This window comes from Desmodus rotundus, chromosome 2 (assembly GCF_022682495.2).
Source record: "Desmodus rotundus isolate HL8 chromosome 2, HLdesRot8A.1, whole genome shotgun sequence".
Taxonomy (NCBI): Eukaryota; Metazoa; Chordata; class Mammalia; order Chiroptera; family Phyllostomidae; genus Desmodus; species Desmodus rotundus.
Genome location: NC_071388.1, coordinates 108,224,350 through 108,239,933, shown reverse-complemented (window position 1 = coordinate 108,239,933; position 15,584 = coordinate 108,224,350). Strand labels below are relative to the sequence as shown.

General features: G+C 39.9%; 1 protein-coding gene and 1 pseudogene across 3 annotated transcripts in view; one reads left to right on the top strand and one right to left on the bottom strand.

Annotated features, from left to right (window-relative positions):
- The window catches only part of UGGT1 (UDP-glucose glycoprotein glucosyltransferase 1), a 213,073-nt gene that overhangs the window by 151,801 nt on the left and 45,688 nt on the right, over positions 1 to 15,584 (top strand). For all 3 annotated transcript variants that reach the window (XM_053918537.1, XM_053918538.1, XM_024569684.3), the window contains one exon: positions 10,954 to 11,049. In XM_053918537.1, coding sequence (XP_053774512.1) covers positions 10,954 to 11,049 — 96 coding nt within the window. The remainder of the gene's footprint in view (positions 1 to 10,953; positions 11,050 to 15,584) is intronic.
- LOC112313109 (large ribosomal subunit protein mL49 pseudogene) lies at positions 1,776 to 3,624 on the bottom strand (annotated as a pseudogene).

Genomic DNA, 15,584 nt, shown 5'->3' with positions numbered 1-15,584 from the left:
AACAACCACACCTAAAACAAAAACAAGAGCAAACTAGACAAACAACTAGAACAGGAACAGAACCATAGAGATGGAGATCACATGGAGGGTTGTCAATAGGAGAGTGGGAGTGGGAGAGGGGGGGAAGGTACAGAGAATAAGTAGCATAGATGATAGGTGGAAAATAGACAGGGGGAGAGTAAGAATAGTGTAGGAAATGTAGAAGCCAAAGAACTTATATGTATGACCCATGGACATGAACTATACTGGGGGAATGTGGGAGGGAGGGGGTGGGCAGGACGGAGTGGAGTGAGGGGGGGGAATGGGACAAATGTAATAGCATAATCAATAAATATATTAAAAAAATAATTTGCATTTCTCTGATGATTAGTGACATTGAGCATCTTTTCATATGTCTATTCATCATCCAGATGACCTCTCCGGAATAGTATGTATTCAGGTCCTCTGCCCATTTTTTAATCAGATTGTTAGTTTTTTTATATTCAGTTCTGTGAATTCTTTATAAATTTGGGGTATAAACCCCTTGTATCAGTTGTATCATTGGTGAATATGTTGTCTTCAGTAGGTTGCCTTTTTGTTTTGTTGACAGAATCCTCTGCTGTGCAAAGCTTTTTATTTTGATATACTCCAAGTTATGTATTTTTTTCCTAGCCAAAGGAGTTATATCAGTAAAAGGAAACATACCAAGAACCATGTGACAGACACTACTGCCTATGTTTTTTTCTACTTTTATGCTTTTTGTCTTACACATAAGTCTTTAAACCATTTTGAGGTTATTCTTGTATGGTGTTGGTAGGTGGTTTAGTTTTATTTTTTTGCATGTTATCTGTCCAATTTTCCCAACAACATTTTTTTAATAGGAGGTCTTTATTCCATTCTGTGTTCTTACCTCCTTTGTCAAATACTAATTGACCATAAGGGTATGTGTTTATTTCTGGGCTCTGTTTCATTGATTTGTATTTCTGTTTTTTATGCCAGTACCAAACTGTTTTAATTACTATGGCCTTGTAGTATAGTTTCATATTAGGTAGTGTGATTTCTCCAACTTTGTTCTTCTTTCTCAAGATTGCTGTGGCTATTAGAGGTCTTTTGTGATTCCATGTAAATTTTTGAAATATTTGTTCTGGTTTTGTGAAATATGCCATATGCCATTGTTATCTCAATTGGAATAGTGTTATGTCTATACATTGCTTTGGGTAGTAGAGACATTTTTTAAAAAAATTGTAAATATGTATAAATTTTAATAGCTTGAATTGTATATACAGCCAAATAAAAACTCACATTAACAATTGGTAGAGCTGGTGTCAGGGTCAGTGAGCTGGGCTCCTCCTCACTCAGGCTGTAGACTCCTGGCCTGGACTCTAGGAGGGAGGGTTTATTTACACAAGCCAGCCCTGTCCTTGGGCACATTGTAGTCACACTATTAGAAAGATATACCCATGCTGTCTACGGCCATACCACCCTGAACACGTCTGATCTCGTCTGAAAGATATACCCGTACTACACATAAACTGAGCCACAAAAAGGTTAGAGACCTAGCAGGGGAACCAGGCTCTGAACCCTGTCTTAGCCAGTCTGATGCTGGGATAGGGGTGGCAACTCAGGGCTTTGGTCCTTGTGGCAGGCCAAGGGTGAAGTTCACTGGCTGGGGGTGGGGTGGGATGGCAGGGACAAAAGGCCAGCATCCTCCTGCCTGCAATCCCCCTATCCACCATTGATACCAGGTCAGCCAACTGGGAAGCAGGCCCTGTGCTGGACTGCTGGGAGCTCCCAAGCACCCCCTTGTGGGCAGACCAGCTACAGCTTATCATTCAGATTCCTCCAGCTGGAAACCCAATCAGGCTCAACTCTGGTCTGAAATGGAGCAGAAGTGAGTGGGCCTTCTACCTCACTGTGGGTAGAAAGAATGAGCCCTGGGGCTGACAGGGGCAAGCCCTTGTGCCCAGCACTGCACTTGGAACTGAAGACTCCTAGACCCATGTCATTCATCTGTATTCTCCGTCACCTCCAACAAGCCCAGTCTGGCCTAGATCAAGGGCTTGAGAACGTTTGCAGCAGGGAGTCCTGAGGGCCCAGGAAGGCAGATGCCCAATGGGTCTGTCCTGTGTTGCCGTTCCCTGAACTTGGTTGTGCTACTGCTTTCACCAGATGGGCAGTCAACAACCTCCAGAATTTGAATAGCGGAGCCCAAGGAGCCCCAATGAAGAAAAAGCAGCTGGTGTGGCTCCGTTGGTTGGAGGATGGTACAATAAACTGAAAGGTTGTGGGTTCAATTCTGGGTCAGGGCACATGCCTAGGCTAGGCTGTGGGTTCAGCCCCCCGTTGGAACACATGCAAGATGAACCCAATTGATGTTCCTCTCTTACATCAATGTTCCTCTCCCTCTCTCTCCCTTCCTCTCTCTGAAAACAATAAGCATGTCCTCAGGTGAGGATTAAAAAAAAACCCGCAGGAACAGACCAAAATCAGGGGTGGTAGTGGTGGGGGACAGCAACTAATGCCCCCCACTAGCTTGGCTGTTTCTTATGCATAGGTGGCAAGCACAAGGCCCAAATATGGTCCTCTACCTTCTTTTATCTGGCCCGGCACCTTGTTTCTACCCGGCATCAGCACTGAGCTCTTGCTTAACGGTTAGGGAGTAGTTACATTTATAGAGTCCTGAAATTACATTTGGCCCTTTGGAGGCAACCTCAAGGCTGATGTGGCCCCGGAGGACAATGACTTTGACACCCCTGCTCTAGTGGCTCTCCAGTGTTAGGCTCCCCCTCCCCCAGTGCCGGCACCTGTGCAGATGGTCCTGTTTCCCCCTTTATGCAGGCAAGCTACCCAGACCTTTGACCCTCACTCTACCCTGCCCTAGCCCTTAGCCGGGGTCTCTGCACCCCCATCCTAATTGCTCCAGCACCCACCTCCCTCCTCCTGAGACCCCTGGACCCCAGTCTGTGGGAGATGCTGTCACGCAGGCTGCTCAGCTAGGTCCAGAGACCCTTCTCCAGGAGCCAGGCTTTTAGTTGCTGGTCAGAGTAGCGCTTGACCCGCAGAGTGCCTGTCACCTCATTGACCTGGGTGATAGGCGTCTTCCCCAGCAGTGGGCTCAGAAAATCTTCCACATCCTTCTGCAGGGCCCAAATATCTCCCTCTACCTTCCGGATCACAGTTATCTGGTGGTTGCCATGTGTGATGTCCTTATAGACAGGGATGTTGTACATCTGAGAGCGCCGTACAAAGTAGGCCAGGCTGGGTGCAGGGTCTCTGGGGGGCTGCCAGCCACTAGAAGTAGGGTAATGTTGATGCTTTGGGGGCTTTGGGATGCTGGTGGAGGGTAACAGGTGCTCCACAAACTGGTATTCATCCACAGACTCCACGAAGCTGGGGTAATTGGGAGGTCCCTTGGTCTGGCTCTGCAGCCGTAGCCCATAGCCCAGCTTGACACCGACTCTCCAGCCCCACAGTGAAGCCCGGAACATGGTCGCTGCCATGTTGAATTCCTGGGTAGTAGAGACATTTTAATTTCGTGAATTCTTTCCATTCATGAGCAAAGTATGTGTATCCATTTATTTCTATCTTTAATTCTTTTCTTCAATGTCTTATAATTTTTTAAAAATTTTATTGTTGTTCAAGTACAGTTCTCTGCCTTTTCCCCTCACCCCAGCCCAACCCCCAGCCCTCTCCAACTCCCTCCCGTTTCCACCTCCCCCCCACCCCTATTATTGTCTATGTGTCCTTTATAATTGTTCCTACAAACACTTCACCCTTTTCCCCTGAAATTCCCTCCCCTCTCCTCTCTGGTCACTGTTAGCCTGTTCTCAATTTCAGTGTCTTTGGTTATATTTTGCTTGTTTGTTTGTTTGTTTTGTTGATTAGGTTGCTGTTAAAGGTGAGATCATATGGTATTTGTCTTTTACCACCTGGCTTATTTTGCTCAGCATAATGCTTTCCAGTTCCATCCATGTCTTATAATTTTTTGAGTACAGGAATTTTACTTGGTTGAATTTATTTCTTCATATTCTTTATGCACGTGTAAAAAGGATTGTTTTTATACTTTATTTTGTATTGTATTTTTTTCAATTACCATTTATCCTCCTTTTGCCTTCTTCCACATCTCCCCAGCCACCCACCCCAATCACCACATTGCTGTCTGTGTCCATGAGTTCTTTTTCTTTTTTGCTTGATCCTTCCACTACCCCCACAATCCCCAACCTGGAAATGTCAGCCTGCACTCTATGTTTGAGTCTGTCTCTACTTTGCTTGTTAGTACAGTTTGTTCATTAGATTCCACATGTGAGTGAAACCATGTTACATGCTTTTCTCTGACTGGCTTATTTCACTTATCCTAATGTTCTCAGGGTCCAACCATGGTATTGCAAAGAGTAATCTTTCTCTCATTTTTTACAGCTGAGTAGTATTCCATTGTGTAAACATACCATAGCTGTTTTATCTACTCATCTACTGATGGACACTTGGGCTGCTTCCAAATGTTGACTGCAATGAACATAGGGGTGTATATATTCTTTCAAATTAGTGTTTTGGGTTTCCTTTAAAAACTCCCAGAAGTGGAATTGCTGGGTAAAAAAGCCGTTCCATTTTTAATTTTTTGAGATAACTCCACAGTGGCTCTCCCTATCTGCAATCACACCAATAGTACAGTTTCTCTTTTTTCTTCTTAATATGTTTTATTGATTATCCTACTATAGTTATCCCATTATTCTTCTCCTTTTTATTCCCCTCCGCCCTGCACCCACCTCCCACCAAAATTCCCGCCCTCAGTTCACGTCCATGGGTCGTACATATAAGTTCTTTGGCTTCTCCATTTCCTACACTATTCTTAACCTCCCCCTGTTAATTTTGTACCTACCATTTATGCTTCTTATTCTCTGTACATTTCCCACCATTCTCCCCGTTTTTCTTCCCTGCTGATAACCCTCCATGTGATCTCCATTTCTGTGATTCTGTTCCTGCTCTAGTTTTTGCTTAGTTTTGTTTTGTTTTTTGTTCTTTATTAGGTTCAGTTGTTTATAGCTGTGAGTATGTTATCATTTTACTGTTCATAGTTTTGATTTTCTTAGATAAGTCCCTTTAACATTTCATATAATAAGGGCTTGGTGATGATGAACTCCTTTAACTGGACCTTATCTGGGAAGCACTTTATCTGCCCTTCCATTCTGAATGATAGCTTTGCTGGATAGAGCAATCTTGGATGTAGGTCCTTGCCTTTCATGACTTTCCAACCCCTTCTTGCCTGCAAGGTTTGTTTTGAGAAATCAGCTGATAGTCTGTCTAATGGGAACTCCTTTGTAGGTGACTATCTCCTTTTCTCTTGCTGCTTTTAAGATTCTTTCCTTATCTTTCATCTTGGGTAATGTAATTATGATGTACGTTGGTGTGTGCTTCCCTGGGTCCAACTTCTTTGGGACTCTTTGAGCTTCCTGGACTTCCTGGAAGTCTATTTCCTTTGCTAGATTGGGGAAGTTCCCCTTCATTATTTTTTCAAGTAAGTTTTCAATTTCTTGCCTTTCCTCTTCTCCTTCTGACACCATTAAGGTTTGGATGTTAGAATGTTTAAAGTTGTCCTGGAGGTTCCTAAGCCTCTCTTCATTTTTTTGGATTCTTGTTTCTTCATTATGTTCTGTTTGAATGTTTGTTTCTTCTTTCTGTTCCAAATCCTTGATTTGAGTCCTGGTTTCCCTCCTGTTACTGTTGGTTCCCTGAATATTTTGCTTTATTTCACTTTGGGTATCCTTCATTTGTTCTTTCATTTTTCTACCAAGCTCAATCATTTCTGTGAGCATCTTGATCACCAATGTTTTGAACTCTCCATCAGGTAGGTTGGCTATCTCCTCATCGCTTAGCTCTTTCTCTACAGTTTTGCTCTGTTCTTTCATTTGGGCCCTATTTCTTTGTCTTGGCGCACCTGTTAATTTGTAAGGGAGTGGGGCCTTAGGTATTCTCCAGGGCAGGGCAACCCTCTTTACTGCATTGTGGCACTGTCTTTGGGGGAGGGGCCAGAGAGGGAACAATGCAGCTCGCTTGTTAGGCTATAGCTCCACTTCCTAGCAGCACCCCCAGCTGGCAGGTTCTCCTACCGTGGCAACCCCTGTTGTAGTCCACAGTCAGCTCTGAGTCTCAGTTTCCTGTTCCGCCAGCCCCACCCCTGCGGTCTGCTGACTTCCCCTGGGATCTCTCAGCAGCCCCCACCTTGCCTGGGGTCCTTTCAGCCAGCCCTGCCCTCGAGGCCTGCTGCTTTGCTGGGGGTTCTCCCTATCTGCCTTTATTGCCCCATCTCTTTTGTCTCCCTTCTACTGGTCTGGTTGGTCTGGTTGACTGTTTCTTTAATTCCTGGTTGTCGGAGTTCCATACAGTTTGATTTTCTGGCACTTCTGGTTGTTTATTATTTTTAGATTGGTTGTTATCCTGCTTTTGGTTGTGCGAGGAAGTGAAGGTTTTTTACCTATGCCTCCATCTTGGCTGTAACTCTGGTTTCTGTTTTCTTTAATCTTTGTGAGTCTGGTTAAAAGTTTATCAATCTTGTTTATCTCTGTAAAGAACCTCCTTTTGGTTTCATTGGTCTTTTGTATTGTTGTTTTTTCAGACTTTATTTTGTTTATTTCCACTATGATCTTTATTATTTCCTTCATTTCCACTCTGATCTTTATTATTTCCTTCCTTTATTCATTTTGGGCTTTGTGTTTTGTTCTTTTTCTAGTTCGTTTAGGTGGAAGGTTAGATTGTTTATTTTTGCTCTTTGTTGGTTCTTGAAATAGGGCTGTATTGCTATGAACTGCCCTCTTAGGAGTACTTTTGCTGTATCCCATAGCTTCTAAGTTGTGTTTTCATTTTAATTTTTCTCTATGTATCTTTTTGATTTTTTTCCTTGATCTTACTGTTAACTCATTTATTTTTTAGTAACATGTTATTTAACTCCATGTGTTTCTGTGTTTTTTGATTTCTAGTTTCATACCATTGTGGTTGGAGAAGACTTTGATATGTTTTCAGCCTTCTTAAATTTCCTGAGACTTCTTACTGGCCTTATATGTTGCCTATCCTAGGAAATCTACCTTTTCAAAGGTAGAAAAAAAAAATGTGTATTCTACTCTGTTGGGGTAAAATACTTTGAAAATACCAATTAAATCCATCTAGGCTCATATGTCATATAAGTCTACTATTTTCTTGTTGATTTAGTTTCCAGAAGATCTCTCCAGTGGTGTCACTGATGTGTAAATTCCTTACTTGGATAGTATTACTGTCGATCTCTCTCTTTATATTCATCAAGATTTACTTCACATATTTAGGTGCTCCTATATTGGGTGCATAAATGTTTATAAGAGTTATATCCTATTGTTGGATTGATTCCTTTATCATTTGGTAATGTCCTTTTTTGTCTCTTATTGTGATAAAGTCTACTTTATTTGATATATGCATTACTGCCCAGCTTTTAAAATTCCCATTTACTTGAAATATATTTTATTATTCCTTTACTTTCACTCTCTTTGTATCTTTTGATCTGAAGTGGGTCTCTTATGGACAGCACATATATGGGTCATTTTTTTAATCCATTCAGCCCCCCTCTGTCTTTTTGATTGGCGAATTTATTCCATTTACATTAAAGTGATTATTGATAGATATGCCATTACTTTCATTACTTTCGTTACTTTTATCTTCCTCTTAAGGCATTTTAATATTTCTCGTAATAGTGGTTTGGTGGTGATGAACTACTTTATCTTTTTCTTCTCTGGAAAGTTCTTGATCTTTCCTTTAGTTTTAAATGATAGCTTTTCTGGGGAGAGTAACCTTGGTTGTAGGTCCCTGCTTTTCATCACTTTGAATAATTTGTGCCAATCACTTCTTCTGCAAAGTTTGTCGAGTAATCAGCCCTTATAGTCTCATGGTAGTTTGCTTGGATGTAACTCACTGCTTTTCTCTTGCTGCTTTTAAGATTCTTTGTCTTTTACCTTTGTCATTTTTATTATGGTCTGTCTTGGTATGGGCTTATTTAGGTTCATGTTATTTGGGACTCTGCTTCCTGGTCTGTGTGTCTTTTTCCTTCACCAGATTTGAAACATTTTCAGTCATTATTTCTTCAAAAAGGTTTTCATTTCCTTGATTTCTTTTTTGTTTCTGTTACCCCCATGATATGAATGTTGTCACACTTGATGTTGTCCCAGAGGCTCCTTAAATTATAATCTTTCTTTTAGGTTTTTTTCCTGCTTTAATTGGGTGTTTTCTACTTACTTATCTTCCAAATTGCTGATGTGCTTCTCTCCTTTATCTGTTCTTCTGTTAATTCCCTGTAATGTGTTCTTCATTTCAGTTATTGTATTTTTCATTTCTGGCTGGATGTTTTTTATGATTTCTACCTTCATTTTTACATTTCATTTTTGTTGAAGTTCTCACTGAGATCACTGAGCATCCTCATAACCAGTGTTTCGAATCTGGTAGATTACTTGTCTCCTTTTTTTTAGTCTTTTTTTCTGGAACATTGTTCTATAATGTCCATTTGGACACATTTCTCTGTCTCCTAACTTTGGATGTGTTCCTGTGTTTGTTCCCATGTATCAGAGCTGCTACGTCTCCTTGTCTTGGTAGAGTGGCCTTATGTAGTTGGAATCCTGTAGGACCCAGTGATGGAGCCTCTGTGGTCACCTGTGTTGGGTAGTCAGGTGTACCCCTGGTCAGAGCTGTGTGGACCCTCTTGTTAAAATTGAACCCTGATTGCTGGTGACCTGTAAATGGGAGGGATTTATCCTTACGCTGATTGGCTTCAAGAACTGGTTGCAATCATACTGGAGGAGCTGTTGTGCAGGAGCTGACCCAGTGGAGCAGTACACATTTCAGCAGGGCTCCAATGCCCAATGAGTTCAACCCTTGAGTGTGTCACTTGTAGTATTTGGGTGTGATCTTGTGTGGTCTGAAACTGAACACCGAGTGCTCTGTCTCTGGGGCCTAGCTGGAGGTGTATGCTAAGATCAGATGCCACCTGTACCCTGTCCAGGGCCACCTGGCATAACCTACAAAGTGATCTGTAGATGGCTGCAACCTGTGCTGGGCTTGGAAATACCTAAGAGAGGCCAAGCTGGGAGCCTTTATGAAATTTCTTGTTGGTCTGCTTGGCCCTTCACAGAACCAAGTGTCCCTTGACATGTTTGTGACTATGTTGACACATCCCAGGAAACAAGTGGCCTGTACTTAGAGTTAGTATTTAGAGTATGTATGTAATTAGAGTTAGTATTGAGAAGTACTAATTGAGCCAATTTATTGTTGATGTTTGGTTCAATAGAAAATGTAAAGGCTTGATTCTAGTGCATGTGTTCTCAGAATTCTTGGAATTTAGTCCTTGGTTCAGCAGGTGAAGACATTATTTAAAATCTCATGATTTAGTTCAAAATCTTCCTTGGTTAGAAATCAACTTTAGAATGGGGGGGGAAAGCAGAAATGCTTTTCTTGGTTGTTCACCAAAGTGTTGATTTTAATAGTGGAATAGGAAACAATTGAGATGTTCAATAGCTGATTGGTTTAATAGATTATGGTGAACCACAAAATCTAATATTATGTAGTCATTGATAATATTGATAGGCTCCTATACATGTTTACCAACAAAAGGATGTTGATAATATATTGTTAAATGAAAACACTGGTTACCAGGTAGTATAATCCCACTTTTGTGTGTATGTGTGTATGTGTATATATATATGAATACATATATATGTGTGTACATATACATATGTGTGTATACACACAGGTATGTGTGTATGTATGAGGTATGTCTGGAAAATGTCCAGCCACTGTTAATGCGAATAGTTTGCGTGACATCAGAGTAACCTGGCAACCCAGGAAAATGGACTGGAATGTGCATGCATGAACAATCACGACTTCACTGTACTAGTCCATGGGGGCAGTAGACATTGTTGAGTGAGCATGTGTACTATGTGGCTATTATATTAAAAATGACTGAGTGAGTAGAGCAACAAATCTGCATCAAATTTTACATTAAGTTTGAACATTCCTCTGTGGAAACTATTTGGATGATTCAGAAGGCCGTAGCTATGGGCAACCGGTGATTGGCAGCTTCATCACAACAATGCACCCACTTATGCATCATGTCTCGTGAAGAGTTCTTTGGCGAAACATCAAATCACCCAGGTGACTTAAGCCTCCTTCAGCCCAGATTTGGTGCCCTTTGACTTCTGGCTTTTCCCAAACTCAAATCACTGTTGAAAGGGAAGAGATTTCAGAGCAATGATGAGATTAAGGAAAATATGGTGGGGCAGCTAGCTGATGGTGATTGGGAGAATTGCGTGAGGTCCCAAGCTGGCTACTTTGAAGGGGACTGAAGCATCATTGTTCTATGTAAATGTTTTTTGTATCTTCTTCAATAAATGTCTCTATTTTTCATATTACATAGCTGAATACCTTCTGGACAGACCTCATATGTATTTTTAAAATATATACAAATAATAAACCAAATGTTTAGTGCTTATTTCTTGATAATGGTATTGTTTGTGTCTCAGAATTCTCCTTATGTTTTTTCCCTGAATGTTTTCCAATGAATTATTACTCTAACAATCATAAAAAGTACTAAAGTTATTACGAAGAGGTGAGAGAATGTAAATAACGCTGACTGACTGTCTGCCATGGGGCGGACCCTGAGCTAGATGCTTTATGTTTAGGCGCTGCAGTATTTACGTGTGAAGTTGGCATCGTCCCCATTTCACATATGGAAAAATCAGTACCTTTCCTAAACTTATAAAACTAATCATTCTCAAAATCAGTACTTTTCTTATGTCTGTTGGTACCAAGTTCATGGTTTCTTTAAATTATCTTGTTAGTATTCAGCAGTTAATTACTAATAATTACTTATTAGTAATCCTCCTTTGGCAGATTATATTATATTCAGCAATAATTGGAAAAACCTTCAGGTTAAAGAGATACTGAATTGTTACCAACCATGTCTTTCAGGGCAAGTGACTTGGTAATGAAAGTAGATGCTCTTCTGTCAGCTCAACCTAAAGGAGATGCCAGAATTGAGTACCAGTTTTTTGAAGACAGACACAGGTATAGAAATAATGTTGAATTTGTGTGTATTCTTGAACATTAAACTCTTCTTTTAATGAGGAAGTTGAATGTTTTATTATTAAATTGTTTTCCTATGAGACTGTTGATTTCCTGTATAAAAATAGCACGAGCAAATATGGTATGTTATAAAATTGACATAGTTTTGTTTATCATCTGACATTGTACAACTAATAAAAACCTTTACTCCACTGCCAGTAATTTCCAATGGAAAGATCATTAAGTATTTTGTCCCAAATTCAGAAATGGATCTAAGCAAGTTACAGTGTTATATAAGGCTTAAAATAACAATGTTATCCTTGAATTACATAATTTTTGTAACTAGATTTTGCCACAGATAATTTCAGGAGTTTTGAATGTTATAACTGTAGCCTAGCCTAATAACCATAGGGTGTTGAGAAAAAGATGCGTGATGTGTTTATTTGCAATTACTAGAAAGTTAAGGGGTATTTTCCTCCAGTAGCACTGTTCTAAGTAGTTTCTTTTTCCATTGTTATTACTAAAAATTGCTGTTTTAAATCTTCTATTCATCACTGATTTGACAATTTATGCTAGATTAAGTTGTTTCAGACTACTTTATTTAGGCGGTTCCATTTTTCACTCCCTAATAGATTTTATGTGTTTATCATATGTTTCTTCACTCATTAGTTCCTCTAGTTCTGATGGGCCACTCAGTGTAATCTTGATTAGCCAGCCATCTTCATAACAGGATTTTTTGACTGGGCCTGGATTTTCTGCAAGAGCTTCATTAATTTCAGTTACTTCTGACACAGGATAATAGGGTTCATGAGCAACTTTCACACTTTGCAAAGCATCAAACTTCTCTTGTTTGTTCAATTTTGTTTCAACTTCAGGCAAACTATAGTAAACAATATCCCTCAAAGCTTCCTATGCAAAATTGCTGATTCCCACTGTTCCAGTACTATTTTCTGTTGTTATCCACTTGTGTTTCTCTGTGAGTTTATGCATAGAGAGCAGCTGGGGGCCAGTGCACAGCGTCTGGGTGGCACTGAGGCCGTGCACTGGGTGCAGCTGCCTGAAGGCCATCTTGTATAGTAAATCTTCAGGCCGTCTTCACCTCAGATTGTTTATTTTTTCATATAAAGCAGGGGTGTCAAACTCACTTTCACCAGGGGCCACTTTGGCCTTGCGGTTGCCTTCAAAGGGCCAAATGTAATTTTAGGACTGTATAAATGTAACTTCTCCTTAACTAGGGGCAAGGAGCTTGGTGCTGCCACTGGGTAGAAACAAGGTGCCGGACCGGATAAAACAAGTTGGAGGGCCAGATTCATCCTTGTGTTTGCCACCTGTGATATAAAGTGTGTTTATAAATTCTTATATGAATGGAAAATTTGTCTGGCATGTGGTTTTCATATATATATTCATATTCTTATTTAAAACTCCTACAGCCCCAGCTGGTGTTGCTCAATGGATTGAGTTCCACCCTGAGAACCAAAGGGTCACTGGTTCGATTCCCAGTTGGAGCACATGCCTGAGTTGCAGACTAGGTCCCCAGTGGGGGGCATGCAAGAGGCAACCAACCATGAATTGATGTTTCTCTCCCTCACTTTCTCCCTTCCTTCCCCATTCTCTAAAAATAAATAAATAAAATCTTTAAAAAATAAAAATAAAAAAATAAAACTCATACAGATCTCAGTTTTATAATAGTTTACATTTATTTTAAAATACATCTGAAATAGTTTTCAGTGCACACTTTTAGAAAACAGAAAGCATTTTGCCCTAGCTGGCGTGGCTCAGTGGATTGAGTGCTGGCCTGTGAACCAAAGGGTCGCTGGTTTGATTCCCAGTCAGGGCACATGCCTGGGTTGCAGGTCAGGTTCCCTGGTGTGGGGCGTGGGAGAGGCAACCACACATTGATGTTTCTCTCCCTCTCTTTCTCCCTCCCTTCCCCTCTGTCTAAAATTAAATAAAATATTTTTAAAAACCCAGAAAGCATTTCATGAAGCAGACCAGCTATAATTTTCTGATACCCAAGAATAAATAGAGGTTATTAGAACACTTGTCTAGTTCATCTTTAATTGAAAACTGTTTTTGTTTTCAATAAAATAAAATAAATGTAGCATTATGAAGAAGTCTTTGCCTTTTATTTCCAGATTTTTATTTTGAAAAGTTTCAAACCTAGAGAATAGTTGACTTTTATAATGAACACCTAAGTATGTTTAACCTAGATTCACCACTTGTTAACAAATGTCACATTTATCTGCCATCTGTGTGTGTATGTATGTATAGTACATATAATGTATATTTGTATGTTTGCATACAAATACACATGTATTCACATATTTTCAGAACCATTTGGAACTGTATTGCAGATGTAGTTATACATTAAGCCTAAATTCTTCAGCATATATCTCCTAAGTAATAGGAGTTTCTCCACACAGTATTTATTAGCATACTTCAGCAATTTAATGGTAACATAATAGTATTAAATAATACTTGTTAATATTGAAATTTCTCTGTTGCCCTACTAATGACCTTTTACAGCTATTTTGTTACTTGTTATGGTCAGTGTCCTTTAATCTGGAACAGTTACTTGCTTTTCTTCTTTTCTGTCTGTCTCTAATGACATTGACTTTTTCAAGAGTCCAGACCAATTGTCTTGTTGAATGTTTCACAGTCTGGGTTGTTTCCTCATGGTTAGTTTAATATTAACTTGTCTTTAGGAAAAACCCCTGTGTTAGTCTATGTAGCCCTTGCCTTATTGAATGTGTATACACTTTAATTGCACATTAGAATCGTCAGGCAAGTGTTAGATATAGAAGCCTGCGTGGTGCCCCTGTGTGATTGTGATTTAATTAGTCTGGGGTAGATTGAACTTTAGTTCAGTTGACTTGTGCTTTCTCATGCCAGTCCTTGTGGAGATCAGATTTGAATAGACTGTTTGACAGTTCCAAGCTAGAATGGAGACCTCTTCTTTTTCTTTGGCCATGTCTCCTAATTTCTTTTGAATATATTTTTAAAATTATTTTATCGTTGTTAAATTACAGTTGTCTGTATTTTCTCCCCGCCCTTCCCCCCACCTCACCTTTAACTAGAACATAATCAACAAAAGAAAAAAGCAAACAAAATATAATCAGAGTCTTTTGAATATTTTTTATTGTTGTTCAAGTACAGTGGTCTCCATTTCCTCCCCCACCCACCACTACTCCCTTCCACCCTAGCCATCACCACTTCCCACCCTTGATCCTACCCTTCTTTGGTTTTGTCCATGTGTTCTTTAGAGATGTTTCTGAAAACCCTTCCCCCTTTTAACCCCTGTTATCCCCTCCCAACTCCCCTCTGGTTACTTTCAGTTTGTTCTTCATTTCAATGTCTTTGGTTATATTTTGCTTGCTTGTTTGTTTTGTTGATTAGGTTCCACTTATAGGTGAGACAAATGGTATTTGTCTTTCATTTGGCTTATTTCACTTAGCGTAATGTTCTCCAGATACATCCTTGCTGTCTCCTAATTTCTTATGTTACCAATGAGTGAAAACTTATGTGGCTCCTTCCTCTCATTACTCTGTATACTTTCAGGAAATAACTCATTATCTCGTTCCTGCCACAGGAAACATATTTCCTAATTGACCAGACATCATGGCCAAGAGAGTGAATCCTGAGCAAGAACTCTTGCTTTTCTAGAATACCCCTTTCTCCATGAGTCCTATGTAATTAAAATACTCTAATTACAAATTCTATTATGATACAAATTATAATTAGAGAAACTCTTCTTATTGGCATTGTGTTAGATTACATGAGTATTTGCTTGATTTATATCAGAAATTACTTATTTTTTCTAATATGAATTATTGATGTGCATACCCTTGCCCTTAAAGTGTGGTTCCTGGAACAGCAGCATGATATCATTTGGGAGATTGTGGAAATTCTGTTTCTGGCCCCAACCCAGACTTCCTGAATCAGCATCTCCATTGTAACGAGGTTACCCCGGGTGATTCCTGTGTACATTAAGATTGGTGAAGCACTGCATTCTTTGACATTTGCTGTACTTACCTCACAAAAATGTGTATGAATCCCAAATATTGTTCCTTTCTCTGTCATTTTTGGCTCTATTCTGGTGTTTTTTCTGACCAAATGCAGTGAGTATATTAAAAGACGATAATGTTAGTTTATATTGCTCTCCATTTCCACACCAGTATTTTTCTTTTCTTGATTTTTGTCTTGCTCTCTTTTTCTTTTCATAGAGATTGGAGGTGATTAAAAGACCTCCATTGTCAGTTTCTGGGTATGCCAGTTGGGGATCATCTAGAATACTGCCTCAGAACGTGAACGTGTCAAACAGAACTGTACCCCAAAGTGCCAAGGTTCCAGTTGTTGGCCTGGGCAGGCCTGACTTAAAGGACTCTTTGAGGCTCTACTTCTTGTTCCCTTTGTGAGACTTTGTACCATGCTATTTTCTTACGTGATTTTCCTTCTAGAATTCTAGAGTCACACAGAAGTCCAAATTATCTGAGGGCAGCCGGTCTCATATTTTTACTTAGAGAGTTTGTTAAAATGCA